Genomic DNA, 25,728 nt, shown 5'->3' with positions numbered 1-25,728 from the left:
CTTCATGTTCCTCTCCTCTGCTTGCCCTGACACCTCCAAGCCTGTGAGAGCAAGCCCTGCCAGCCAAACTTGCAGAAAACTCTTCGCTTTTCTTGGCGAGATCAGTTTGGTGGCAATTCAGCTTTCTGCATCGCCCACCACACAGCCAGTGGGGACGGGCTGCGGGTGGCTGGCAGCCCCCAGCCCAGCTGGAAACCTGGCCAACACGTGCTGCTGTCCACGCGGGGTCTCATTGCTCCTCTCCTACCTCCAGAGCAGTTGTTGAGGAGATTTTTAAAAGCCATGGCAGATGCACTACTTCTGCCTCCACCTTCGGACAAAGCAGTGTGCCAGTGCTGACGGGTGGGAATCGCTTGGCGGCCAGGTCTCAGTCTGTTAGAGGGGTTTGGTGTAACTCGCAATCTCTTCCAAAACATGCCAGCGAGTAAACAGTTGGAGAGGCGTTTCCAACGCTTCTGTAGGGTCCAAGTGCAGTGCTTTCGAAAAGGAACAGATTTTCTCAACAAAGACAGCTCACAAAGCACTCCTGTAGCCTCTCCTCCCCATGCCATGCAAGTGCAGACAGGCGAACAGAAAAGAGGCTACGACTGATTCTGGCTTTATTTGGTTGCATATTACACCAAGGCAAACTGGAAAAAAATCCAAAGAATTTTGCTCTTTCCCAATCTCAGTGATTGTACAGGAAGATTTTTTCTACCTGGTGCTAATCCTGCAACAGCAACAGACAACGGACGCCCACAGCCTCTGTGCTGAAACCTGTTTTATTTGGCGTGGCAGAACTCACTGCTCCAGCCCAGGCAGGTGCTGCTGCCTCCTCTCATCGCTGGCAGTCCCGAACTATCATCCCCCTCAGCCTCCTCCAGAAACGGAGCCAACAAGACCTGGGCACGCTTGGCAGCCACAGGCCAAATTCCACAATCTGTTTTTCCTATAGCTCGTGAGTCGCCGGTTCGTCCTGCAGTGATTTAGGTGCTGCTGTTACTGGTTGAGCTGGCAGTGGTGGAGATGAAGAGGCTTTTTCAGGGTCCATTTGAAGATAAAATGATGAGTTTCCAGCTGCATCTTTTTATAGCCTGGGGTTATAAAAAATTGTAGGCTCCCCTCTGACTTACAGCTGCTAACGAGGTACTGCACTTTACAGGCTCTATGAAAAATGCATTTGCTGCGCTAGCACTATGATTTCCTGAGGACGTCCAGAACCTAATAGTAACCTATGTCGGGATCTTCAAAAATTGTCTTTTCTTGAGGTATCGCCTCTTGAAGAGTCTGAAAGTGTTGTCTGCTCAGAAATGTTGACAGCTTAAGTGCTTTCAGAGCAGGGTGTTTGCACAGACCAGGGTAAGCAGTTGGGGCTTGTAAAACCACCAAACTCTCCAAAAGTGGAGACAGATCACAAATAAGAGGAAATGTTTATTCTGTTGTCCCATGTGCAATGCAAAATAGCAGAGACTGATTCTATTTTATCAGCCTAATGGAGGGGGAAAAAAAAAAAAAAAAGATTCTTGCTTGGAATTTTGCCAGGATAAATTAGGCTCCATACAGATAATTGAATATGAATGTCTAGAAAAAGAAAATGCCAAGATATTTGGCCTTTCTTTCCTCCTTTACTATCACACTGGTATTTTGGAATCGCAGCCAACTCTTCAGTTATCACAGCTGGGAACTGCAATATATCCCCGTACTTTGTGGCAAGCTTAATTGCATCTTTATCCAGCTCTTTGGCATTAGCTTCCCAAGCTGATTACTGGGACTCCCAAGCTGCCATTAAGATCTTTACTCAGATCCTTGTCCTTAGCCTCCCTTGTCAGTTAATGGGACCCAGACAAGTTTAAAGGTATTTTCTTTGCAGATCACATTAACTAGCTCGTCAGTGTTTGATGATCTTTTAATTGTTCCTGCGTAAGTTAGAAGAGGTAGTGCTTGCTCTACAGAAATGGCAGAGGGCTCAGGGGAATTAGGTGTCTTACTCTCACTGACCTTAGAAGTGAGAGTGTAACTCTCCAATTTATAGACTCGCACTTGAGAAGTCTTCTCCAAGGTGACAGCAGATGCAGCTCCCCGCAGTGCGATCTCAGGCCCGTTGCTTCTCCTGGCCGCACAACAGCAGCAGATACAACATTCCTCTGCCGCAGCAGCTCCTTATCGCTGGTCTTGTACAGGACCCTTGTACATGATTGAGACACACTTGTAAAATTCCTAGGAGGAGCTGTAGGTAACAGGACGGGTAACTGCTTGCTTCCAGTGGAGCCAACATCAATAAACCCACTGCACAGCATTAACTAGTGCCAAACAAGGATATTGTCCATGCTCTTTCAGGGGGGTAGCACTAGGTTTTCCCTAATTCTACAAAATGCCAGAGATAGCACTGCATGTGAGACGAGTTCAACCTACGTGTTATGAACTATTTAGCCCAACAGAGGCAGGTCAGTAAGTGATACTTTTAAAGAAAGGCATTTGTCAGCCCCTCTGAGGTGCACTGAGCCAGCCTGAAGCTGCAGAGCCCAGGTCAATGCAGTCTTTACCTGGTCAATACACTCGAAAGACATTTGCTGGTATTCAGAGATCTGCAGCAAAGTCAGAAAAACCGCTGAGCATTTCCTAAAAGCATCAAACTGTGAAACAAAAGCAAGAGTGATTAGAAGAACATGAGCTGAAGCACAGAAAGCCCAGGAATGATTTAACACTGATATATTAAAGAGGAACAGAAAGCTGCTGTAGTGTCCCCCAGATTGTTACCAGAGGCTGCATGGGGCCCCACACGGGACTGAGCTCACTGTGACACTCGGGGCACCGCCTCTGCCCTGGCCCAGCCCGTGGGGCACTGCGCTGGGGACACGCAGGGGAGCGGGGCTGCGCGGTGCCAAATCCGTACCACAGGGCAGGCGTCCCCACAGGCCACATGTAGAGAGATCCACCCCGCCAGACAGCGTAGCTACCCGTACAGAATGGGTGTCTCATTCCCATGACCTGCATTCATTTGGAGGGAAGGAGTAACTGCAGGCAAAGCCACACCTCACAGCTACTGAAGTTGCTGGTTTACCTCCATATTTTACCATTTTGACAACATCATTTTGATGGATTACTGATTTTTTTTTTTTTTTACTAAACTAGCTACTGTTTCATTTTTTCCTTCCCAACAAATGCCTGGAATGATGTTGCCTCTACCCTGCACACAACAAACTAAGGCTCACCATGCAATGGAGATACTGTGTCTCAGAGACAGATTATTTTTTTCCTATTTGACTTAGATGGAGCAGGATTTGGGATCCATGATTAAAATCAGTGTCAGATGCCAGCTACAGAATGTGAGCCAGCCATAGGACATGGTTACTGTGTTGTAATTAGGTCCCTTGCCACAGTGGTTTTCGTGGAACTGTGAGAACCCTTACTTTTATTTTGTTTATAGAGACTTAGTTGAGACAAAAAATAGTTCGTGATCTGAAAAAATCATATGCAGTTAAGCAATGAATCTGTGTACTAAAAACATGAGCACAACTTCTGACCTTTCTGACTACTCAGATTTGTCTGCATTTGATGCAGTTCATTGCTGTTCTGATTTTATTTTCTCCTTCTAATAACAGTTTTACTAATCCAACTTAATATAGATGGGAAATAAAGCTCTAAATGTAGATGGTCTGTCTTATCAAATTAAACAAAAAGAAAGAAAAACTTTTGAGATGTTTTTTAAACCATGAGCAATATAAAACTGTAAATTTCTAATAAAAATACACGATCAGCCTTTCCAACCTGAACAACCTTTCTGCAGAAATAATTCAACAATGCACAGAGCATCACGTCAAGTAGGCGGGTCTCAGAAGAACATATCAAACATACTAATATATCTAACATTATTTCCCTGGAAGTTAACTTTAAATCACTAATGATTTTATAGCTCCTGGACTGTTAGTTACATAGGGCAGACATGAGGATAGGATGCTGCGTTCATGTAAAGAGGTCAGAAGATAACTCAAGCTCTATGAACCACTCCAGTGTCTCTAAATCTCTGTAGCACCACTTGAAATGTTCTGGCTTTTGCAGTGTGGAATTCAAAGGCACAACAGAAAAGAAATGGAGATTGAGCACAATGGATAAGCAAGAATTTTCTACTTAAAACAAGAATTCTTCTGGTTGTGGATGGATTTTTCTAAACGAGGATTTAAGAAGTGAAGTCAAGCATTTTGCTGTTCATTTAACCCAAGCTCATTTAACCCAAGGATCATTATGACGAAATTGGAATTTATGGGTGCGTTTCATTAGAATTAATTCAATTTTCCATATAGTAATCAAATGCAAAATTTGCACAGACTTACTATTTATTTTTAGTTCAATTGGTTCCTAAGCTGGCAAATTTTATGGCACAATAAAAAAGACATTTGATATTAGTACTGGGTTGCACAATACAAAAGAAATTATGGAGTTGTGATATATGGTCTTTAGCTGTGATTAGCTAAGAAAATGTTTTTTGCCAGGCCCACCCAAAGCAATATAAAAAGTACACACCCTGTACTGATCAAATCCTCAGCTGTGTGCTTGGGTTAGGAAGATGGAATGTATCATTTAAATCTGGGAATAACTTTGGTAGACAGCTTGCATGTGATATTAATGCTCCAATTAAACCATGCAGTTGTTCTTTCCCCCTCTCATTTTCCTTTGGGCATTTGCCATGAAATGATGATACACAGCCCTAAAATGCTATTTTCTCTGTCTTTTAGGTAGTTAAAGCAGTTTAACAAGTCAACTTACAGCAAAATTCCTGGTGTTGATTGGTACCTAACCAAGTAAAGACTTACATTATGGGAGGGTGGGGAGGAGGGAGGCTAATTCAGTATGATTTAGCATGATATAGCAATAGCTAGCGAATAAATGATGAAGGCTTTTCAGGAAGGAATGACAATCCTGGCTCATTTTATCCATACCTCAGTACAATGAACCTGGGGGCTCCTTGCATCAGCCTCTGCCTCAAAGGAGCTCAGACTACACACACTAAGCTCACACCCCACAGAAGCTGGTCCTTGGCACCTATACCTGAAGCAGGAATCACAGTTTCCACACAGGCTGGAATAACTAGGACTCGGTCTCAGAAAAGGTGTTTAAGTATTGTCACAGGATGTCAAAATACTCCACATCCACTGCCTGAAAAGGGGCTTGAGGGGCTGCTGATGGAGATTTCCATACCACAGGGAAGGGTGGCAAGAAAATCAGCATTCTGCTCACCTGGGCTTTTCATTTCCCTGCTCTGCAGCTTGCCGAGGACCACAAAATAACTTTACCAACACCCCAGGGGCCAAATCCTGGAAAACATGCTATTTCTGCAAAGCTGTCATTAAGCGTTTGATCGCCTTGTTTCTCAAGCAACTTACCCATGCTGAAGACTCTCCAGAGCTTTTCTGATGTGTGGTGTTACGGGCTGACCTAACTTCATGCAAAAACCTCTGTCAGCCTGTTGTAGGTCAGCGCATGGAAGGATCCTGCACACAGCATCTCCAAACCAGCTGCATTCTCCCTGGCTTCGCACCGAGGTTGCAGCTCCAGTGAAAGCCAGTCCCAGAGTGGGACGCTTTAAACAAATTTGCAAAGCATTGCACGAGCAAGACGAGTCATTTCATAAATGAGCCTGCCACTTCTAGAACCCTCACACATACTTAACCAAAAAAAAAAAAAAAAAAAAGCCTACGTAGCCTACGTTACTAAAGCTATTTCAGAAAGGCACTGTGCCAGGGAATGGAGGCACCTCTCACCAAAGGCAAGTTTATTGCATATTTTAATTCTGACATCACTGGAATACTTCCCGTGCAAACACATCTACCAGAGGTCACCTCACTCCCTGCTTCCCGTCACCCCTTTTGCTGCCTCCCACAACAGGCACCTTTCAGGACCAAAGCTGAACAGCATTTCACTTGTGACTTCTCCTACCAGAGACATTCTGTGCAGAGGGCTTGCTTCACAGGAATGCCCCACTCCAGTTTATCTCTTGTTTAGAAATACACGGGTTTGTGGCTGCAGTGCCCAGAGGCTGCCGTCCTTTCTTTCTGGGAGGCTGGGCTCCCACTGGAGCGTCCCCTGAGGCAGCGTGGCACTGTGCCATGCCGTGCCTCGTCCTTTCCAATCAGCCTTAGCTGGAAACCACAGAGCGCTGTGCTGCCTACTGCCCACATCCATACGCTGACATTTTTTGAGAGGAGTTCCTCAGCTCTCAGCAGCAGGTATCTTCAAGGTACACACACGCAGTGCAGGTGTGGTGTTGGCGCTGAGAGACCCTACATGAAGGGCTGGGAGTGCTGAGAGCTGCCTCCCCCTTGCCCTGCTGCCCGGGCTGTCCACCACGAGGCCTGAGGCCAGACGTCCACCACAGGGTGGATGAAGCCACTGCTGTGGGCGCAGCCACGGCCCCTGCTCGCCATTGCCGGTCCTTGCTGGCTCCGACCGGCTGATCGCTGCCACGAGGCAGGGCCTCGTCTCCCATCTCTAGCCTTAGTTCAGATCAGTCTGGTCCCAGACACGGGAAGGAATACACCCTGGGCTTGGGGCCGGACATAAAGAATGCCATGAGTTCACATGAAGAATTGCTGGCAAAGCTAAGCACAATCCTCCCAGCTCAGACCTCAAGGCAGGCCTTGCACCTCCCCTCACCCAGCAGCCCTGTGCGCCCGCCTCAGCCTGCCAGGGTAAACCTGCTCCCAGCCCAGCATGGCAGGGGGCCTCCAAACCTTGTACAGGATTAGAAGTTAGAATTGGTGCTATGAAAGCCTTCTGCATGGACTAACATAAGATATGCAAATAGTAAAAATACTATTTATATGCATTCCTTTAATTTATGGTTGCCTGGAACATTCACTTCCAGTTTTTCCAATATGAATAAGGGAATTCAGGCCTCCAAGGTTTCCTCCACTATTTCACTGGCAAGGAGATATCCTTGTGAGGAAAGAAGATCAAAGGCACTTTGTCAAGTAAGCATCTTCCACTGCCAAGGAGGTGGGAATATTAAGCCAGTGGCAGCCCCAATATATATGCAAAATAACAGTAATACACGGCAACAAATGCACAAGGAGCTAGAGCTTGGTGCTACAGACACCACCTCTACAGGACAGCAACACCAGGAGACAGAAGATTACGTTTGCCTGTGTAGATACATACGTGTATAAGCATACATTTAGAGGAATGACCTCATTACAACAAAAACAAACCTTAGGAAATTAAACCTTGTATTCTGAAGATTCCTTTAATGGAGGGAAGGTTGAGAGACCAGGGTCTCGTTTTTGCAGCTCAAAGATCCCATACGCTTTCTCTCCCTTCTCAGAAGGAAGGATGATGTTCACAGGAGATAACTCCTGCTATGGATTTTAGTCCATGACAAGGACAGGTAGTCATTAATTCCTACTTTTGTGTCTTCCTGTCCAAAGTCAGCCTTCAACAATTAGGTCACTAAAACCCCTTTGCCTCTTTCAGAAACATCTGCAAATACAAAACAAGGGAGAATTCTCTTCTGAACACAACATACAAGAACTAAGACAGAATAAAACAAAACCCCCTTTTTAAAGGGAACAGTAAAGTATCCTTGCTTTTCCTGCATCCTTTACATCCTTTAGAAGAAGCTGGTCCTTTTATATGGCTGTTTACCTGGTGCTACAACAGCCACAATTGCTGTAAATTGTTGTGAAAGGAGCTATCATGGAACTGCAGGTCCTGGGAAACAGCATGGGGTATTGGGGTATTGCCTTGTCCAGCAGGTGACTTAACGATTTGGTTTGATCCTCATTCCTTCGCAAAATCTTCGTGCCCTACTTCAGTGGAAACTCTGCAATCTGCTTGTAATTAGAGCAGTCAAACCTCAAGCTGGAAGCTTTTGACTTCTATTGCAAGTTTAGCTTTTTTTTTTTTTTTTTTTTTTTTTTTTAAGAGGAAAGCACTGTGCTATCAGAATGAATTTCAGGAATTTTCTCAAGGAACTTTTATTGTTAAACTAAACAAGTTGAAGAAATGTTCCAGAGCTAGTGGAGTTCCTAAAATGTGGATGAGATAATGTAGGAACAGAGAACATGACATCTTGTTTCATAGCTTCACAGAGAATATTTGACCTGAAAAAGCTCCAGAGAAGTGTGCTTGTAGTGGGTGCATGGAGTTTCCTGAGCAGTCTCCCCTTCAGGGATGTATTTCCATGCCACACATCCCTGCCTGTGGTCACTGCCTGGAAGAACTGGTACAGAGAAAAGAGTACACAGAGTGAAATCACAGCTTTGCCCCTCACTGCCAACTGAGAAAATAGAGTAAAAGCCTTGATTTCCACAATTATTTGTCTATCTCAAGAGCCAATTACAAACTCACCAATACACCTGCAGCTATTTAAACAAACAAAACCAGACTGTGCACTCTATACTTGTTATCAACATGCCTCCAAACTGGCTGTGACTTGAGTGGGAATGGATGATCCATTCTAGAACAAACACCAACACCTGGGAAATACAACTTCTTTCTCTAAATAACTAATAAAAATCACAGTTATGCCAGTGCTTTCTCACATAGTCCAGGACTGAAAGTGTAAAGTCGTTCAACAATCCATTTTATACTGTTACTTCCTTGTGATATTGCTGTGAACCAAGCCCAAGTTAAACAGGATCTGTATCCAATCTCCGGATCCTCTTTCAGTCACAGTCTTGAAAAACAGCTGTTTCTTGCCTGACAGAAAAGCAGAAAAGTACCTTTTGCTTATTTTGCTTCCTATCTTTATCACATCTGAGCTGTTGAGCAAGATTGCTGGACAGAATATTCCTCAAAGATCCAAGAGATGCTCATTCCAGCAACAAATCAAAGCAGCTGGACAGGTCTTTTTTTCTTTTTTTCCCAGTCATACAAAAACAGTAGCTTCTAATTTTACCAGGTTGACATTATACATGAAACACCCAATTCTTCTAAAAACTCAGCTTACGAAAAGACAGTTGCTGTTTCTAAAAATGTGTCTTAGCAGCTCAGGAAGCAGCAATAGGCAACTGTCACACTGGATCAAAGACTACTCCAAACTTATCTACCTGTACATGGAGCCAGATCTGCTTGGTCAGAAATCTCCTGAGAGCTGGTTTTCTTGTGAGGTGTCCCAGAACTTCTCCCTTTTGATCTAAATAAATGTCACAGAATTGACAAGACACCTAAATATCCGTGTTTTGGAACTGGTGGTCCATTGCTGATACCATGGTATGGCATTGCTGTCAGTGGGAGCAATGTGGTGCAATGGGACGTGTAATCCTTCAGTACAGGAGAGCTCGGTACAATGGCTCACATGAATAAGAAGCACTAGAATAGAGAAACTGGGAATAAGCAACTGGTAAAATTGCTTATTAAAATAATAAAACCTGAATGAGGTTCTGATAGAATGTTGATTGAACAGATTTAACAAATAGTTGCTTGAATTCTCCATAGTAGTTCACTTGGCCATATTCACATCCTTGGTTTGTTATTTGCAAGCATTTCTGAAACTGTAATTTTGCTCAGAGAAATAACTGGGAACCAGTGGCTCTTACAGCTAGCAAGTCTGCTGGTCTGTATGAACACCTAACGTCACAGTGACTTTGATCACTTTGCATTTTTCCCATGAAACCATTTTCAATGATATTTGATGCTTGTTTGCAGATCTGCCTCCAGGAATGTGCCAACAAGAAAAAAAAGAAAGAAAAAAGTGTGGTGATTAACTTAAGCCAAATCTATAGTTATAGATCAGGAACTGATTTTATGACATAATTCATGTCATTTGCTATTTCCCTGGCTCAAGCTTATCATCAACAGATAAATCTTTGAATCCTTTTAGACTTCTCCAGAAAACAGCAATTTTTCTCCATGCGCTTTTTTCTGTGACATATGCTTAAACTTTTCATTTGGATCACTTATGTTAGAACTAGATTAAACTGCTGAAAATATAAGTGCTGCTTGGGTGAAATAATAGCCAGAACGCTTAAAAATAGCCTCTAATTCCTTTAGTAGATGCAGCATTTTTATCTGAAAGGCAAAGAAGCTTATAAGGGTAAATAATTATTTTCTGGGCATCAGAGAAGCTAAGATTCATTTTGGCTTTTCAGTTTGGCACTTTAAATGAGAAATAGGTCTCAAATAGAGCAAGAATAAAGCAACCAATGTGCGCAATAACAACAAAAAAATAGAGAAAGAAAGAGAGAAAGAAAGAGAAGAGGAAGGAAGGAAGGAAGGAAGGAAGGAAGGAAGGAAGGAAGGAAGGAAGGAAGGAAGGAAGGAAGGAAGGAAGGAAGGCAGGCAGGCTGAGAGACCTGGGTCTGTTCAGCCTGGAGAAAAGAAGACTGAGAGGGGATCTCATCAATGTGTATAAATACCTGAGGTGTGGGAGACAGAGGGATTTGGCCAACCTCTTTTCAGTGGTTTGTGGGGACGGGACAAGGGGCAATGGCCACAAGATGGAGCACAGGCAGTTCCACACCAACATGCAAAAGAACTTCTTCACGGTGAGGGTGACAGAGCGCTGGGACAGGCTGCCCAGGGAGGTTGTGGAGCCTCCTTCTCTGGAGATAGTCAAGGCCCATCTGGACGCCTACCTGGGCAGCCTGCTCTAAGGAACCTGCTTTGGCAGGGGGTTTGGACCCGATGATCTCTTGATGTCCATTCCAACCCCTACAATTCTGTGATTCTGTGAAAATGTGCTGTCTAGAGAGAGGTTCTCCAGCTGCAGCCATTATATGGATCATGACAAGAGCAACTCTAAAAAGTGAAAAGCCTTGGCAAAATGATGTTGGTGCCCTAATCATGTAACTCATTTTTACAGTAGGTCTGGAACTGGCTTCAAATCAATTTAAAGGCAACATAAAGCTAGATTCAGATGCGTTGGTAGGCCCAGTCTCTTTTACAGACTATAAACCTCATGCTATAATCCCTCTAGTCAGGTGGGGATTGGGCTCGTCTCCCAAGCACACAGTGGTAAGACAAGGGGAAATGGCCACAAGTTGCATTTTGAGAGGTTTAGGTTGGATATTAGGAGAAATTTCTTTACTGAAAGAGTTGTGTGGCATTGGAATGGGCTGCCCAGGGAAGTGGTTGAATCACCATCCCTGCAGGTCTTCAAGAAACAAGCAGATGTAGAACTTAGAAGCATGACTTAAGTACTAGGTTGAAGGTTGGACCAGATGATCTTAGAGGTCTTTTCCAACCTGAATGATCCTATGATTCCATGATAATGTATCTCAGCAATGCCTGGTGGCCAATTGTAATCTGCACACAATAGGCATTTATTCAAAGAGGATAATACAGTTCACATATGAAAACAGCTTTTAAAACAGTCTATGAACGTTTTAAAACTCAGAAAATAAGTATTTAATATAATTAATATATAATGTCTGTTTCTCACATTTATCACAGGGATTCCATTTCCCCTTCTGTCTAGCACCCACCAATCCTGACTTAAAATGCCTCTAACACTACTGAGAAGAAACAGCTGAAAAGCCTTAATCATTGTTGGACTGTAAACTCATTCCCTTGAGCTTCCTAAAATTTAGCTTCCTAAAAATGCAGATGGGTGCCAAGTCGGGGAAAACATTAAGAGTGCCTAAATAGCTCCAAACTGGGACAGGGACAACTGGCAGCCTCCACACAACGTGCCCATCAGTGCCTCCCCAGCCAGCGCTTCTGCTTGCACAGCCATGCGCTGCGGAGCACCGGGGCACACTGCTTCCAGCTTGGGACTCGTTTTGCTCTGTGTTTCATGGATCCAACATGTCTCTTGTCAAACTTTAAGTTGTGTACATAACCCATGGTGACCTCTTCCTTCTTCTCCAAAGCACTCGTCTTATCCAGATATCTGTCGGGCGTCACAAGGCTGCTTACTTGACGCAGTATTTTTAAATAACTCACAAATATTTAAACAACATTTCTATCAGCATTACATGTTTAGAAGACATCCAGAAATGTCAAGAGTGCCCAAGCTGGTTGGCCCAAAGTGAGCTCAACACTGAAGCAGCTTACGGAGGGGCTGCAGCACACAACAGCTTATGCAAAGCTCTTGGCAAGCATCTTAGAGATTCTTAGCACCATGGGTAAAACCCTGTGAGATGAGCTACACACTTACGGAGCAAGTGTCTGAGACACCAGACCTTTAGTTGTGATTTGCATTTTAGGAGACAGCAAAGAACCTGAAGTCAATACTGAAGCCACCAACACTCTCTTCTGTATTCCGGCTCTATCTTCTACAACACCTCCAGTTGATCAGGAGGTGCCCGCTACCAGGGGACAGGTGTAAAAGGCTATCCAGGTGCTGCTGCACATCAGCTTGGGCCTGTAAGGCCTGCTTGGAAGATCTCAAAGCCTTTGGTTTTGGTTATTGAACTCCTTTGTCATTACAGACTTCCAAAACTCAAAAGAACAGTATTTCACACATTTTGGATTTGAAGATGTTCAAAGAAGAAATACTGACACTAAAACACCCAGACCACTAAAAACTATTAAGAAAAGCATTTCAGATCAAAAGGTCGAGGTTTGCCTCAGCTCACTTCAGATTTAAGTACTACCCAGTCCTTGCTTAAGACTGAAGTAAAGCTTGGTGCCAATCTACTTACGATGGGAGGTTTATGTTCTTATTTGTATCCAGGCATAACACAATTCCTCGTTTCTTGAGCCAAATAATTTTCCCTTAGATGGGTTGGCTGTGTAGGCTAGTATGAGACATGGCATTGGCAGGTTACAGCAGTGTGTGTTTTCCTGGGAGACGGCTGGCAAGAAATAAGTGGACTTCAATTCTTCAGTTTCTTTTTAAAGCAGTGAGGCAGATAAAGCTGCTTAAGTCAGAATATTAGAAAATAAACATGCCATTCCCACTGCCAAATATACACAAAATTACTTGAGTCAAATGTCACAGTCGGGTACAGAGTAAAATCTGGAAGCCATAGGATACACCTTACCTACCTAGTAATGTACCAAGTCAAGTATACATTCCATGTGTAAAAGGCTTTAGAAGGATCAAGAAAAACATACATCACCCTGCCAATACTAGTAAGGCACAGGCCTTGTAGGGTGTGCCCTGCCAAAGAGCTTAGTTTCTCACTTTGTACAAAACCTATTCCTAGAATCATAGAATATCCTGGGTTGGAAGGGTCCCCCAGGGATCATCCAGTCCAACTCCTGGCTCCACACAGCACCACCCAAAAATCAGGCCATGTGTCTGAGAGCTCTGTCCAAAGGCTTCTTGACTTCCAGAAGCGTCGGGGCCATGACCACATCCCTGGGCAGCCTGTCCCAGTGCCCGACCACCTCTGGGTGCAGAACCTTTCCCTCACACCCAGCCTGACCCTCCCCTGTCCCAGCTCCATGCCGTTCCCTCGGGTCCTGTCGCTGTTCCCAGAGAGCAGAGCTCAGCGCCTGCCCCTCCGCTCCCCTCATGAGGGAATAATTCTATGGCCTCCTTATGCTGGGACACCCAGAACTGCCCACAGTACTGGACTGGGGGTGAGGCCGCAGCAGCACCGCACAGAGCAGAGCAGGACAGTCCCTGCCCTTGACCATCTGGCAGTGCCATGCCTGATGCAGCCCAGGCCAAGGTTGGCCCTCCTGGCTGCCGGGGGCTGCTGCTGGCTCATGCTCAGCTTGCCATCGACCAGAACCCCCAGATCCTGTGCTGGGGGGGCTGCTCTCCCACCTCTCATCCTCTCATCCTCCCAGTCTGTATATACAGCCAGGGTTGCCCCATCCCCAGGTGCAGAATTCACTTGCTTTTTTAGAACTTCATATTTTTGTGAAACTAAAAATATTGATCTAATATTTTGGATAACACAAACCCTTAATATATTTCTAAGTAAATCTGTTTTGTGAAGAAGATTCCATCTCTGTCTACCACTAGTGGTGAAGCAAAAGGATTCAGGCCTTCTGACTCCACTCAGATGCCCTTTCCAACACACACAGCGTATACATGCAAAGTGGGAACACAGATTTCAGCCAAGGTCACCTGTTAGATGTGTCATTTTCTGCTGGTGTAAACCTGCCAAGCATGAACTGGTAGACAAGCGCTGCAGTTCTTGCGTTGCCAGAAGTTTAGTGCCGTTTACCTTTGCCGAAAAAGCGCTGCCACATATTTCAATGACAAAAGGATTCATCGTGTCTGCCCACTTTTAGGAATGGTGTCTGATTCCAGCTGGACCCAGGAAATGCCGTGCATCTTCTAGCTGGGGCATTCAGCTAGTCCTTACCTCTGGTAACAGCCAGGGAGCGTCCAGGCTGCTGGGAGTTGATGGGTTGGTTTACATCAGTATCCCTTTCTCAACTTCACTATAACTTTTTGCTGTTCTTACGACAGGGCAGAAAGGAAACACAAAGTATTCATACGCTCCTTCTTTTTTCCTCCCCAGAAATGCCCCACTTCATATTTGAGTAGTATAAACAGCAAAGGAAAAAAAAAAAAAAAGGCACTGCTCCCTTGCAGTGCCAGCAAAAGCAGGGACAGCATGCACATTAAATATTTTACCATTAATGGCTCCAATAGAAAGCTTTCTGGATGATCTATGGAAACCCTGCAATCAGAAATATTACACGCTTTGCTCAGCCCCGTTCCCAGTTGCGGGTTTTCTGATGAGAGGGGAGCTGCCCTCGCTTGTAACATCACATTTAGAAATCCATTTAAGTCCCTTTGATGTTATTTGAATGATCACTTCTGAAAGGTTATAAAAAATGCAGCTAAACCATATTTGTTATTGCTGCAACGTTTAGAAAGTGTAAACACTTAAATCATCAACTGAGTGCATAGCACTCATATTCACCATACCTTTTAAAAGCATGCTTAGCATACCACTGAGAAAGATTACCCTGCTGACGGAAGTCAAGCGTCTGGATTAATTTAAAGGAGTGCGTTTCACAATCCATCATTCCAGAATAGGAGAACAAGGAATCGCTCGGTTAAATTAAATGGTGAGTTACTCGGGAACAAATCAAAGGAAATTCGTCTCTGCACTGTGTCTAGTTCAGATGTGAAATTCAGGGCAGAGGCTATTAGAAGCCAAGCAGTCTGGTTGGATTTAACAAAGACCAAACAATTTTACAACCAATCCTTATTTACTTGCACTCTTGCACAACATGCAAGTAGCAGCATATGTGGCATGTGACACAAGGGGGCAGCTTCAGGCCAGCACCCTTCAAGGACTTTTTGAAGAAAGGTATGGAAAAACCAGCCTGGGAATGGTGGGCCAGAAGCAAATCCTTCCCAAGGCACGTGGAGAGCAAACGCAGAGGATGCTTGCTGCTCCTGCCATGCGGTGTCTAAAACGGCAGCGGGACCTTCTTACAACGGGTTCCTTTTCTGGGGCACTTTGGGCCATCACAGCCTGGATTTGGGCCATGTCTGTCAGCGAAGGACTCCTGATTAGACCCTGTCCAGGCCATGTCCAGCTGGTTAGGTGGCGGTGTTCCGGACTGTAGGGCTGTATCTTTTGAAAAAAAGATTTACCTGAAAATCTGCCTGGAGAGACAGGTTCACAGAATGCATCATCTACTGAGAACGTTTTACAGACTGTAGAAGGGCTGAAGGAACCTAAGAGAAGAGTATAATAAGGAATGTGCAGCTGTTTAAAAAGTCTTATTGCACCAGTTGGCTGCAGCTTTGCAGGTATTACCCAAAGCCTGAAGTTCTCAAAGAGTACTTTTAACTTTTTCTTTTTTCTTTTTTTTTTCTTGTAACTTTAAATAACCTCTGCCTGTTCCATTTTCCATCAGCTCTTCTCCTTAATTTTCACTTTAAATTTTGAACTTTTTCTCCCTAGACCCATACCGCTATATTTAACCCAACCTTCTCATAGCAGAAGAAATGATAGTTTGGAAAAGAACTGCAGTGAAACGCAGGCTTCTTTATAACCGTTCACTCTTTAAATCACAATATTATCCTCATCGTGCAATACCTGACAACATTGCAGGCAAAAAAATAGCACATTTCATTTACACTCATTTCCCTAACTAGGTCTCATGTAGGCAGTGAGCAGCAGGGGCCACTCCACCAGCAGTGGCTCTGTCCCCGCTCCCCAGGGACGAGCCCTCCCGTTTTCCCAGCTGCTTTGCTCTCTTGCTTCCTCTTTCTCACTGCGCCAGCCCAGGAAGCCATAGCGAGAGCAAGCAAGAAAACAAACCATTCCCTCACACGCCCTGGTGCAGAGGAAATGTCCTTCACCCCTAACACTTTCCATGGCAGCCTGCAGGCAAAGAGTGGCTGTGGCCGAAGGAGCGTGCTGAGGAGCACGGACACACATTTCTACCCATTTGTGACCTTTGGGGCATAATGAGGGAGAGCAAGAGCTCAGCCAGATTTAAGCGTTGGCAACATCCTCACAGCACAAGGCACCTTTTTCCAGGTGGCACGTGCTCAGAGAGGACGGTGAGGCTCTCCTTTGCCAGTAGACCAGCAAAGGTGCAAGTGTGAGGGCATGGCCACAGATGAAGCAACCTGCTCAAAAGGAAGCTGCAGGAAAGCCGGGAGCATCACTCTGATGTCTCTGCCTGCAGAGTGGGGTTGTGTCACCATTCACCACGGAAAAGTGTCCCTCCAGGCCAGCGAGCATCTAGAGGCTGTACCTCCAAGCTGGGAAGCGAGGCTGTGAGTCAGCCCTTCTCCAACCCTGCAAACACGAGCAAACAGCCTCCAGCTACGACCTGGAGCTTGCCGAGGCACTGCAGTCAGCAAACATGCCAAGCTGATTTCATATTTGGGAGCCTATTCCTCCTTATCCGCTTCCAACGGAGGCATATCCCGTAAATCTCATGCACTAACTAGCACGCTGTAAAAAGCCCCAAAATACTGGAGGAAGGTGCTGCCCTGGAGAGCTGTGCTGAACCAGAGGACAAAGTGAGAGAGCAGATAGCTGCTGTTGGCCAAGGTCACAGAGCTGAAGCAAAAGCTGGGCAGAGCTGAGCGCAACACCTCCTTCCAAAACCCGCCCTTCAGGGCCTTCCTGCTGCGGTGCAATCTCCTCTGAAATCAGCGTGGGATATCATTCCCATCATTAGTGTGATTAATCCTTCTGCACTGCAAATGGCAGCTTCTCCCGAAATACCAACCATTTGTTTTTATATGTTTGGCCAAATGTCTTTCCCTTTTATAGGCTTGGCCAAAAGCAGCCCAATTTTTCAGGGTGATTGGGCATTTGGCAGTAATGCACCGAAATGGCTTTCTACAGCCGCCTGATAGCTGAGCCCTGCCACGGGAAGATTGATGGCAGTGAGCCCCAGGTAAGGATGCTCCATTTTCCCGCAGACTGATTAGCACTGTCTATTTCAGTGATTTAAGTGTTTTTTCAAAGAATGCATCTGAAGAGCTGAAATGGATACATATTGTCAGCTCCTGGCAGTTTAAGTGCAAACAGCTGCCTTGAAAGCTCTGTGCGGTACCACAAAGAGATGAGCCCCTGTGAAAGCGAGTCAATCAGAGGAGATAAATCTTTGTGTCAGTTCCAATTATTGAGATACTCCAGTTAACTCGGGGAATCACAGACATTAGCCTGGCTTTAAATGCCCACGTGGCTGGGACTATACCATTGCTCTTGGGAGGCAATTTCACTGTCTGACAGATCAAGAGGCTTTTCTCAGCTAGTTAATTCCAATTAAGTTTTTCCTCTCAATTTCATCCTACTATCCATTATCCTCAGTCAGCTACCCTTCGTAATTCCTCTCCTGCCATGCTGCCTGTGTTGAGTCCTGCACTAGTGACATAATTACACGTACCTGGTGACGGCACCCTTGAGACCTCCTAGCACTTCAGCCTCAGAGCAAAGACGGTCTCTATCTTAAAGAGTTTCTTCCGACCACTAACGCTTTTAATCAAGCTATACACCTTAATTTAGGTGTACCACTAACGTCCCCTCCTTGTGTTTTGCCTTTTTCTTTCCTCTAATAAATTCTGTTCCTTCTGACTCCCCTGACTTCAGATAGTACCGAAGAGCAGACACCTATCTGGAAGGCTGCAAGCAGCGGTGTCCTGGAAGTCTTTGCAAGTACAGATAACATAATACAAAAGATGATTTTTTTTCCCCGCCATGAACTTCATATAAAGGGTATTCCATTAAAATATTCCGTGCCCTTCCAAAAATTACTGGGATAGATGGACTTTGTGGCCCATCCCAAGGCCACATACCAGAGCCGAAATGGGCTCCTGAGTCCATTTGCAACCTGGCTGCGCGGATGGGACTCAGCAGGGCGTTGTTGGGATGCGCTGGTCGCGCAGCTGCCCTCCCCGTACCCACACTGCCAGCTCTCTCACAGCCCCAGCAAGACAAATGGAATGAAAAAATATGTAAACATATTCCTCCAGCACAGGAAGTTCAAGGGGTCTGCAAGTTTATTTCGAGAAACAAGAGGAATTCGGCCCTTTTTCCATCCCAGCAGTGAGCATCAAAGGCTGGCTTTCCTCTGCAGAAACCAACCCCCCACAGGAGGGCAGCAGGAGGAAGCGCAGGGACACGGGGCTCAGCGTTTGGAGGTACCAGTGCCCCTCTGGCCGGGGCGACGAACAAAGTTGTGCTCTTTGCCTACCTGGGAGCACACTGGGTTGGGTTGTGTCAGCCGATTTGAACACACACACGTTAACCATCTCTCCTAATTTGTTTTGATTTGCATCCAAAAAATAAATTAAGAGAGAACTTTTCAAAATCAGAGTCAGCCCTTTAGCATTTCACATAAGATGTCCAAACCTTAGAAAAATGTCTCAGGAAAATCTCTGAAAACCGGTTTCCATAGGGGAAAGCCTGGTGGGCTGCCCCAACATGGAGCATCCAAGACAGCAGTCCCTGTCCACAGCCCCCACAGGATGAACCCATGAGCGCGGAGGGAGGTGGCCAATGTCATTGCGTGGCCACTCTTGGCAACCTTTGATTGATCACCAAGTCCCTTCAAGCCTCAACCATTCTGTGAGTCTCTAAAGAAAAGTTATCTTGGATCAGACACACGGGAAGTGAGTGCAGACCTTACAGCAGTGCCCGTCCTGCTGCCAGCCCTCTGAACCTGCCAGTCCTCTTTCAACTGCGTTTTAGCACCTTCACGTAGCCATGGGTAGAATTTTAAATTGGCCACTGCATGATGATATTTCATATCCAGCAAGCTCCCACCACATCTTAATTATTCTCCACTCCTGCTTTGAATCGTGAGGGCATGGCCTTGGAGAAAGGAGTTATAAGATGGAGATACCTGCCCAAAGGACATCTACTTTAGCCCTTCTAAGTGCATCACCAATTCAGCAGCAGAATAAACTGATTATAAAACCTGTAGGTATTTTCTCTGGCAGGACAGAGAAACGTATCACTAAAAAAAAAAAAAAAAAAAAGAGCACAATGGAAGAATTTCCAAATGATCACTTTGTAACCAAACAGCTGCTCTTGGCCAGTATCATGGGTAGAGCAGAAAGTACTCAGCCAAATTCTGCCTGGGTTGCACAAGCTAAAATCCAGAGGAACTGCTCTGAGGTCGTCTGAAGTCAAATTTGCAGAACTGGGCAGAAGTCCTGCATAGATTTACACCCATGATTAATTTTATGCCTCATGCTGTCTTGCTGAGATCCCAGGGATAAAATGTGTGCATGTTCAAGTCGAGGTTTAAGCTCTAACCTAGAGTTACACCAGTGTAAAGGAAAGCACTACACAGCCCAGTATTTACATTATTCAGGCCAAGGAAAAAATGCAGTGGCAGCTGTGAACAGTCTCAAACTCCAAACCCTGATGGGAAGACCTTCATCCAGAGGTTTGGGTTGTTGTTGCAGCTGACTCTCTGCATATCCTTTAACTTTTTTTTCCCCTTTCAGAGATGGTTGACCTTAAATGCAAAAGGAGAAGACGGGTCAGGAGAAGCATTTATTATGGATGAGCTATTTTTCTTTCATGTTAGCAAAATCCTTTTGTAAAAATTGGCAGGAGTCCTTGTTACAGCTAAATTTCAGACCCAGGGGTGATCTGGAATTTAACATTATTTATGTCTCTCTATTAAGAAAAAAAGCAATGAGAAGGAAGCAAATTAAAAGAAAATAATCAGAACACAGCTGAGGTCTGATGGCTTCTCTTTTTGGAACCATTTGATTCTGTTTCCACCCTTGCCTGCACTGAGTCAGATCTCTATGTCAGTGGTTTAAGGGCTCGCTATGTAGAAGTTAGAGTATCTGTGGAAATCACGTGGCACCTAATTCTATGTTTTTTTCACTGACAAGGAGCACTAAAGACCAATTTAGAGAAGTGACTGGCATGGCAGAGCTCCTGGTTGCAGGTGTGCAGACTCCACCTGCTCGCAGCGCTGATGTGATAAGGGCAGCGCACAGATCTTGCAGTTTAAACCCTTTGCAACACGGGTACAGAGAGGAGCTCTGGTGGGGATAAAACCCTGACGCTGCCGTCACGGAGGCCACACACCAGCCTCTTGTCCCCCTGCCCCCAGCCTTTAATTCGGTCACAGGGCCAAGCAGCCAGATGCTGCAATCCTCGTCCGCTGCGGGCAGCACGTGGCCACTCAGCAATTCGCCCCCTGCCTCCAGGGAGCTCTCGGTACCATAAAAGTAACTGCTGTGCATGGACGAGAGCTAAAGTTCAGCCCTCGACTGCCAATGCTGTCCAGACTTGCATCATTCCAGAGAAGATCGTTTCTCAAGGGCGGGGTTGCAGAGAACATTTTTAGGAAAGGGTTATTTGTGTTTGCTTGTTCCCGGAATGGTCTTAGGGTCAAAGCCGGACTGGATGCTTTTCCAAGCTGTGCTCACTACCAAATAACACACAGAGAAACCTAAGCAGCAAGTTCGTAAAATATTCAGAAAACAGGTCTGCGTCTTGCCCGTGTTATGTCACAGTAATCTCCTAATAAAGCTGAACACAATTGTTCACTACACAGACATGGCCAAGAGAAAACTCTCTCAAAAATCCTGTCACAGCCAGGGGCCAACCCTAGTGCTGTAACAAGCTCTGCCCACACCTCTCCCTTGGCCACTCGTTCTTCAGGAGATCTCTCTTCAAAAGGATGAAGTGATGCTTCCTGATGAAGTGTCTCGTCTCTGCCTGGCACAGAACAAGGAGGGGACTACGGGAAAAACCTCCCCCTGGGAGCTCAGGGAGCTGCTACTGTGAAGCTTCAGGCAGAGATGAACCAAGTTCTGAAGAAGACATTTAATGCACAATGGCTTTCACGCTGAGGCGTTCTCCCCCTGCAGCATCAGCACACACCCAGTGTGTGCACACGCACAGCTCGGCAAGCTTCACAGCAAGCAGGTTGGCCGGCAGCACAGGGAGCTCGCCACGGAAAGCCGGGAGGCTGGGTCATGTCAGACCCTGCAGGTACGGCGAGGGTGACATTTTCAGAAGCATCTGCATTTCTTAGGCTCTCTGAGCTCCGTCGAAACTTGCTTGAGGTGAATTTGAATGGAATTTAGGCTCCCAAATCTCTTTTGTGCTTGAGAAAAAAGTAGCTTCTCTCTTCAAGTTTAGCAATAAGTAATAGCAAGCAGACCATGCTTGGAAAGTTTGTGAAGCTGGGGATAGAGGAGGCGTTTGGAGGGCATGAACATGAGCATAAATTTGCTGAAAGGGAGAAAGACCCGAGAGCAGGGCTGGCGGTAGGTACGAACAGCTAATTTCATCATGACTAACCTGGCACTGGAAAGTCTGCTACTGACTTACACTCCATGAAGCTGAGGATTTTAGTGGCACAGTTTTCGCTGTCCACTGGTGGAAATACTAAAAGTTCAAGGCTCGAAGGCCACATCTGAACACTGGTGCCGTGTTTGTAGGACCTGAGATGAAAGAAGCCCAGCACCTTGGCTCGGATGTCCAGGCTGCTGCTTCCTGCAGGTAAGTACGTCCTTGTGTGCAGCACCGACGAGCCCCGTGAGCTGCTGGCCCCGCAGCGTGCTCAGCAGCCCTGCCTGACACCTCGCCTCTCCTCCCCGCTGCCACAACCATACCGATGGCACTGCAATATTTCCTGTTCCCTCACTCGTTTTTCCACTAAAATGCTCAAGCATTTCTGGAAAACATCTGACCAGGAAGAGAGCTGACCTCTCCTCCCCGAACATCGCGAACTCGCTTCTCCTGGCACCAGGACATCGCTCGTGTGCCAGCTCCTGCAGTGACCTCAGGACAACCCGAGGGGTGGATCCCATACCTTGCGATTGCCTTGTGTGCTCTGGAGGTTATGCCTAAGTTGTGTTGAACTGTTCAGCAGCCCATTAAAGATGTTGTAGGATTTCAAAGTCCTTCCAGTTCCTTGCCAGCACGCCCCCATTATTCCCGCTTACAGCAGTGCCAGGGATCCCTGGTCCAGCCAGCAGGCAGTGGAGGAACCACCCCACAGCCACGGAGCCGAATGGAAGAACTCATCGAGGAACCTCTCCTCCGCTGAGACCACTCCCAGATACTTATTTCTCATAGATGTCAGGCAGCTCCTCTCCTGGGCACTTTCACAAGGCACAAAGCTGGTTTTTAGGGGTTTGTTTCCTCTTGGAGACCCTCTGGCTCTGGGGCATCATCACAGCCTCCTCATCCAGCAAGGACTGGCCCCTAGACCAGGTCCCCACCATCCAACTGCTCACAGGAAAGGCCCCAGCGAGGAATTTCTCTTTCCTCAGGTGGACGAGCTCTGTGCACCTGGAGCCTGACCCTTGCCATTGGAAGGACGAACACAGCGGGCGCAGTAGCCCCGTGAGCTCTGCATGCACCAAACCCAGCCCAGCCAGGCCAGAGGGCGCCGCGAGAGCGTGCAGGGTGCCAGGAGGGATTTGCTTGGTGAGTTTTCCTTGCCAGGCTCCAGATTCAGCTCTTCCGCTGGTGTAAATCAAATGCTGACACGTCTGGGGATGCCAGAACAGCACAAGAGTGAAAAAATACACGTACAAAAGGAAAGGCAGGGATCTGCGTGCTTCTGCACTCACATATTCCCCCCGCAGAGCACCCAGAGTTGTTATCTGCACTTTGCTTAAGAAGCCCTAATGTGCCTGGAAATGATGTTTAATATATACGCCAGTATAGATGCCAGCATGCATTAAACATGCCAGTGTGAGGGCCTTGCAGCAGTTTCGTCATGCTGCAGAATTAATCTGAGATTGGTAATAACTGCAGAAAATTAGATTTATGTTAATTGCAAGCTGGTGGTTCTTTTTTTTTTTTTTTTTCCCCAAAGCCTTCTAAGTCCCAGCACCATCCCAAAGAATCAAATCTGTTAGGAAATGGCACCCTCCCACGCCACCACTTTCACCTCCACACAGGAGAAGACCTCATTCCTCTCCTGCTGGCCGCAACGCGGGGCTGGGGCAGAAGGTCCCACCACTGGTGAGCCTTCATGCAGACACCCCAGCCACCAGCTCCAGCCTCTGCAGGGGGGCTGTGCTCTATTACCTCGAATTATTTGGGGTATTTATTCCAGGGAAGGGCAACATGGCCCAGGCCAGCCCCTGAGAGCCACCAACAAACTGGACGTGAAGACACACCGCTGTCTCCTCCCCGAGGACCTCATTAAGGCTTAGCAAACGCAGGGGACAGCCCAGAAAGCCGTTTCTCCTGGTGTTTATATGCAGCTCACCTTGCCTCCTCTCTCTGCATGCCAAGCACCCGCCTTCCCAGCCCACTGCACAGAGAAGCCGTGCCTCTCCGAAACCCGGAGAGGACTCGCCGCTTCCCCAGAGCTGAAACCAGTCAACCCCAGACACAGCAAAATGCTAACGTGTTACTGCTCAGAAGGACTCGTGGTGAAAATGAATAGAAGGGAACGGTTTGCAGCTGTCCCCCATCCATCGTGTCTGTTGCAGAGGGGTGAGGCCCTCAGTACGCTTGCAGCACGGGGTCTGACATGCCCGTCACAAGCTGTCATTTAAATTTCCCCGAGTTCTTTGTTTAATGTCCGATCAGGTTGGAAACAGTTCAAGGCAAATTCCTGCAATTTCTCCTTCCAGCTGCGTCAAACAACTCTCTTAGCCTCAGTAATTAGTAGCTTAATCAGCTAAAGCACTGAACATATAGAGCCCTCCACTACGTTGCTCTGATGAGGGACACTGGGTCCGCAGCATCAGCAGGGCTGCAAGTGCAAGCACAAATCTGCTGTGGATTGAAGGATGTTTGAAATTCAGAATGAGTTTTCTTTCTGGGTAGCTTCAGAAATGTACAGGCCTGTTAGGAATTTTTCTTTTTATTAGATTATGGATCCTTTTAAAAAAATAACCTTACACCCTATCACAGCATCTTTGTCATGAAGCAATGCACATGCTTCCAGAGCAGGCAGAAACAGCATGGGAGGAGCCTTGTTGGCTGGACGTGAGGAGAAAGAGGCAGCACTGGGGTGGGGTGGGTGGCAGCTCCCATCCTCTCACGTGCAGAGCGTGGTCCTGCCTCCTGCACAACGCACCCACCTCTGCCACACATCCCCACATGCAAGGAAGGAGTTGGGTCCTGTCCTAGAGCTGCCTTCCAGGCTGCACACCAGTGTTCAGAGGGGACGTCCCTGCTCAAGCTGGGCTGGTCCTGGAATCAAGACGAGCAATGCTACACACTATGAGACAGGAGAAATGAATAGCCCAGGTAACACCGGAATGTACTATTTGTTCAGTTTGAGATCACCAAAACCATTTCATTTCTGATGGAGAATGACTGCTGTGTTTACTTCCACAGGTGCACTTCACTGAAAAACTGCATGATTATTGGTGCTGGGGTGGCCTTGGGTCTGCATGTAAACTGCTTCCACCAGGAAGTTTTAAGCACTGCAATTCACTTATTTATCCAGCAAACCCTTCACACTGCACCTTATTTCTAGTCTTTGAACAATATACCCACTTTTAATAAAACTTTAAGAAGCTTTCCATATGACTTGCATACCCAGCACCAGCCAGCCCAGCCCTGTCACTTGTATATTCTACTGTTGTTCAGTACAATGTTCAGCCAAAAAGCAAGCAGAATTATCCTTCCCTGTGCTGTCAAACTGATTACAGATTCAGCTCAGACCAGAGAGGACGCATACGGTCAGGGTGGGTTCCCGTGCACCTATACGTAGCTGTTTGACATGGCTAATACGGAGTCCAGCACCAGACATCTGCCCAGGCTCTGCCCTCCTCTTGCCTCTTGCCTGTGCAAGTGGGACTGACAAAGAAACGTGGCCCTTTTGATGAGGAGCTTTTGAAAAACACATAGGGTGCTCTGCTAAATTACCCGCAGCTGATGGAGGCTGCCATTTGCTGCAGCAGAAGGAGGGCAGCTGGAAGCCTGCCAGTGGCTGGGTCCCATGGGGCTGGCAGCAAGGGGACTTCTGTTCACCTGGTGGCGTCACTGGCTTTGCCAAATGACATGTGTGATCTCAGAACGCTTCCAAAATGCTCGAAAAGAAACAAGGAGCCATAAAGCTCCTCTTTGTTCACTTCGCTCCAACAGAACAACTTTAGGAACAGCTTTGCTGCCTGCTCTGGGCGAGGGTCCCCAGCGCTGGTGACACTTCTGGTCCCCTGCTGCAAACCCAAGCAGGCTGTGACACCTAGTGGCAAGGACCCCGACAGCCCAGAGGAGGCTGTACATGACAGGTGCTTGGCACCATCCCTGGACAATCAGCCACAGCTCACATTACAGACTCTTCAGACTCCTCTTTACACATAATTTCATATTTATGTGTGAAGTTGAACACAATGCCTATTTGTGTTCAGGCTGAGAGGAGCTGGTGATGGGATTGTAAATCCACCACAACAGACAGCTCTCATGTCCTTCGCAGTAGGTGGGGAATGTCCTGTCCCAGGTAACCATCGAGGGAACCACACTGCCG

General features: G+C 46.5%; 1 protein-coding gene across 7 annotated transcripts in view; it reads right to left on the bottom strand.

Moving 5' to 3' along the window:
• The window catches only part of LOC101800452 (rho GTPase-activating protein 7), a 53,200-nt gene that overhangs the window by 19,384 nt on the left and 8,088 nt on the right, over nucleotides 1-25,728 (bottom strand). Inside the window, exon 1 of one of the 7 annotated variants that reach the window (XM_072023551.1) lies at nucleotides 5,361-5,626. The exons of the other annotated variants lie outside the window; for them this stretch is intronic. Coding sequence (XP_071879652.1) covers nucleotides 5,361-5,364 — 4 coding nt within the window. The 5' untranslated portion in view covers nucleotides 5,365-5,626. Of the gene's footprint in view, nucleotides 1-5,360; nucleotides 5,627-25,728 lie in introns of those variants that run through there. 7 annotated transcript variants of the gene reach the window in all.

Source organism: Anas platyrhynchos, chromosome 14 (genome assembly GCF_047663525.1).
Source record: "Anas platyrhynchos isolate ZD024472 breed Pekin duck chromosome 14, IASCAAS_PekinDuck_T2T, whole genome shotgun sequence".
Classification (NCBI taxonomy): Eukaryota; Metazoa; Chordata; class Aves; order Anseriformes; family Anatidae; genus Anas; species Anas platyrhynchos.
This window is presented reverse-complemented; position numbering and strand designations above follow the sequence as displayed.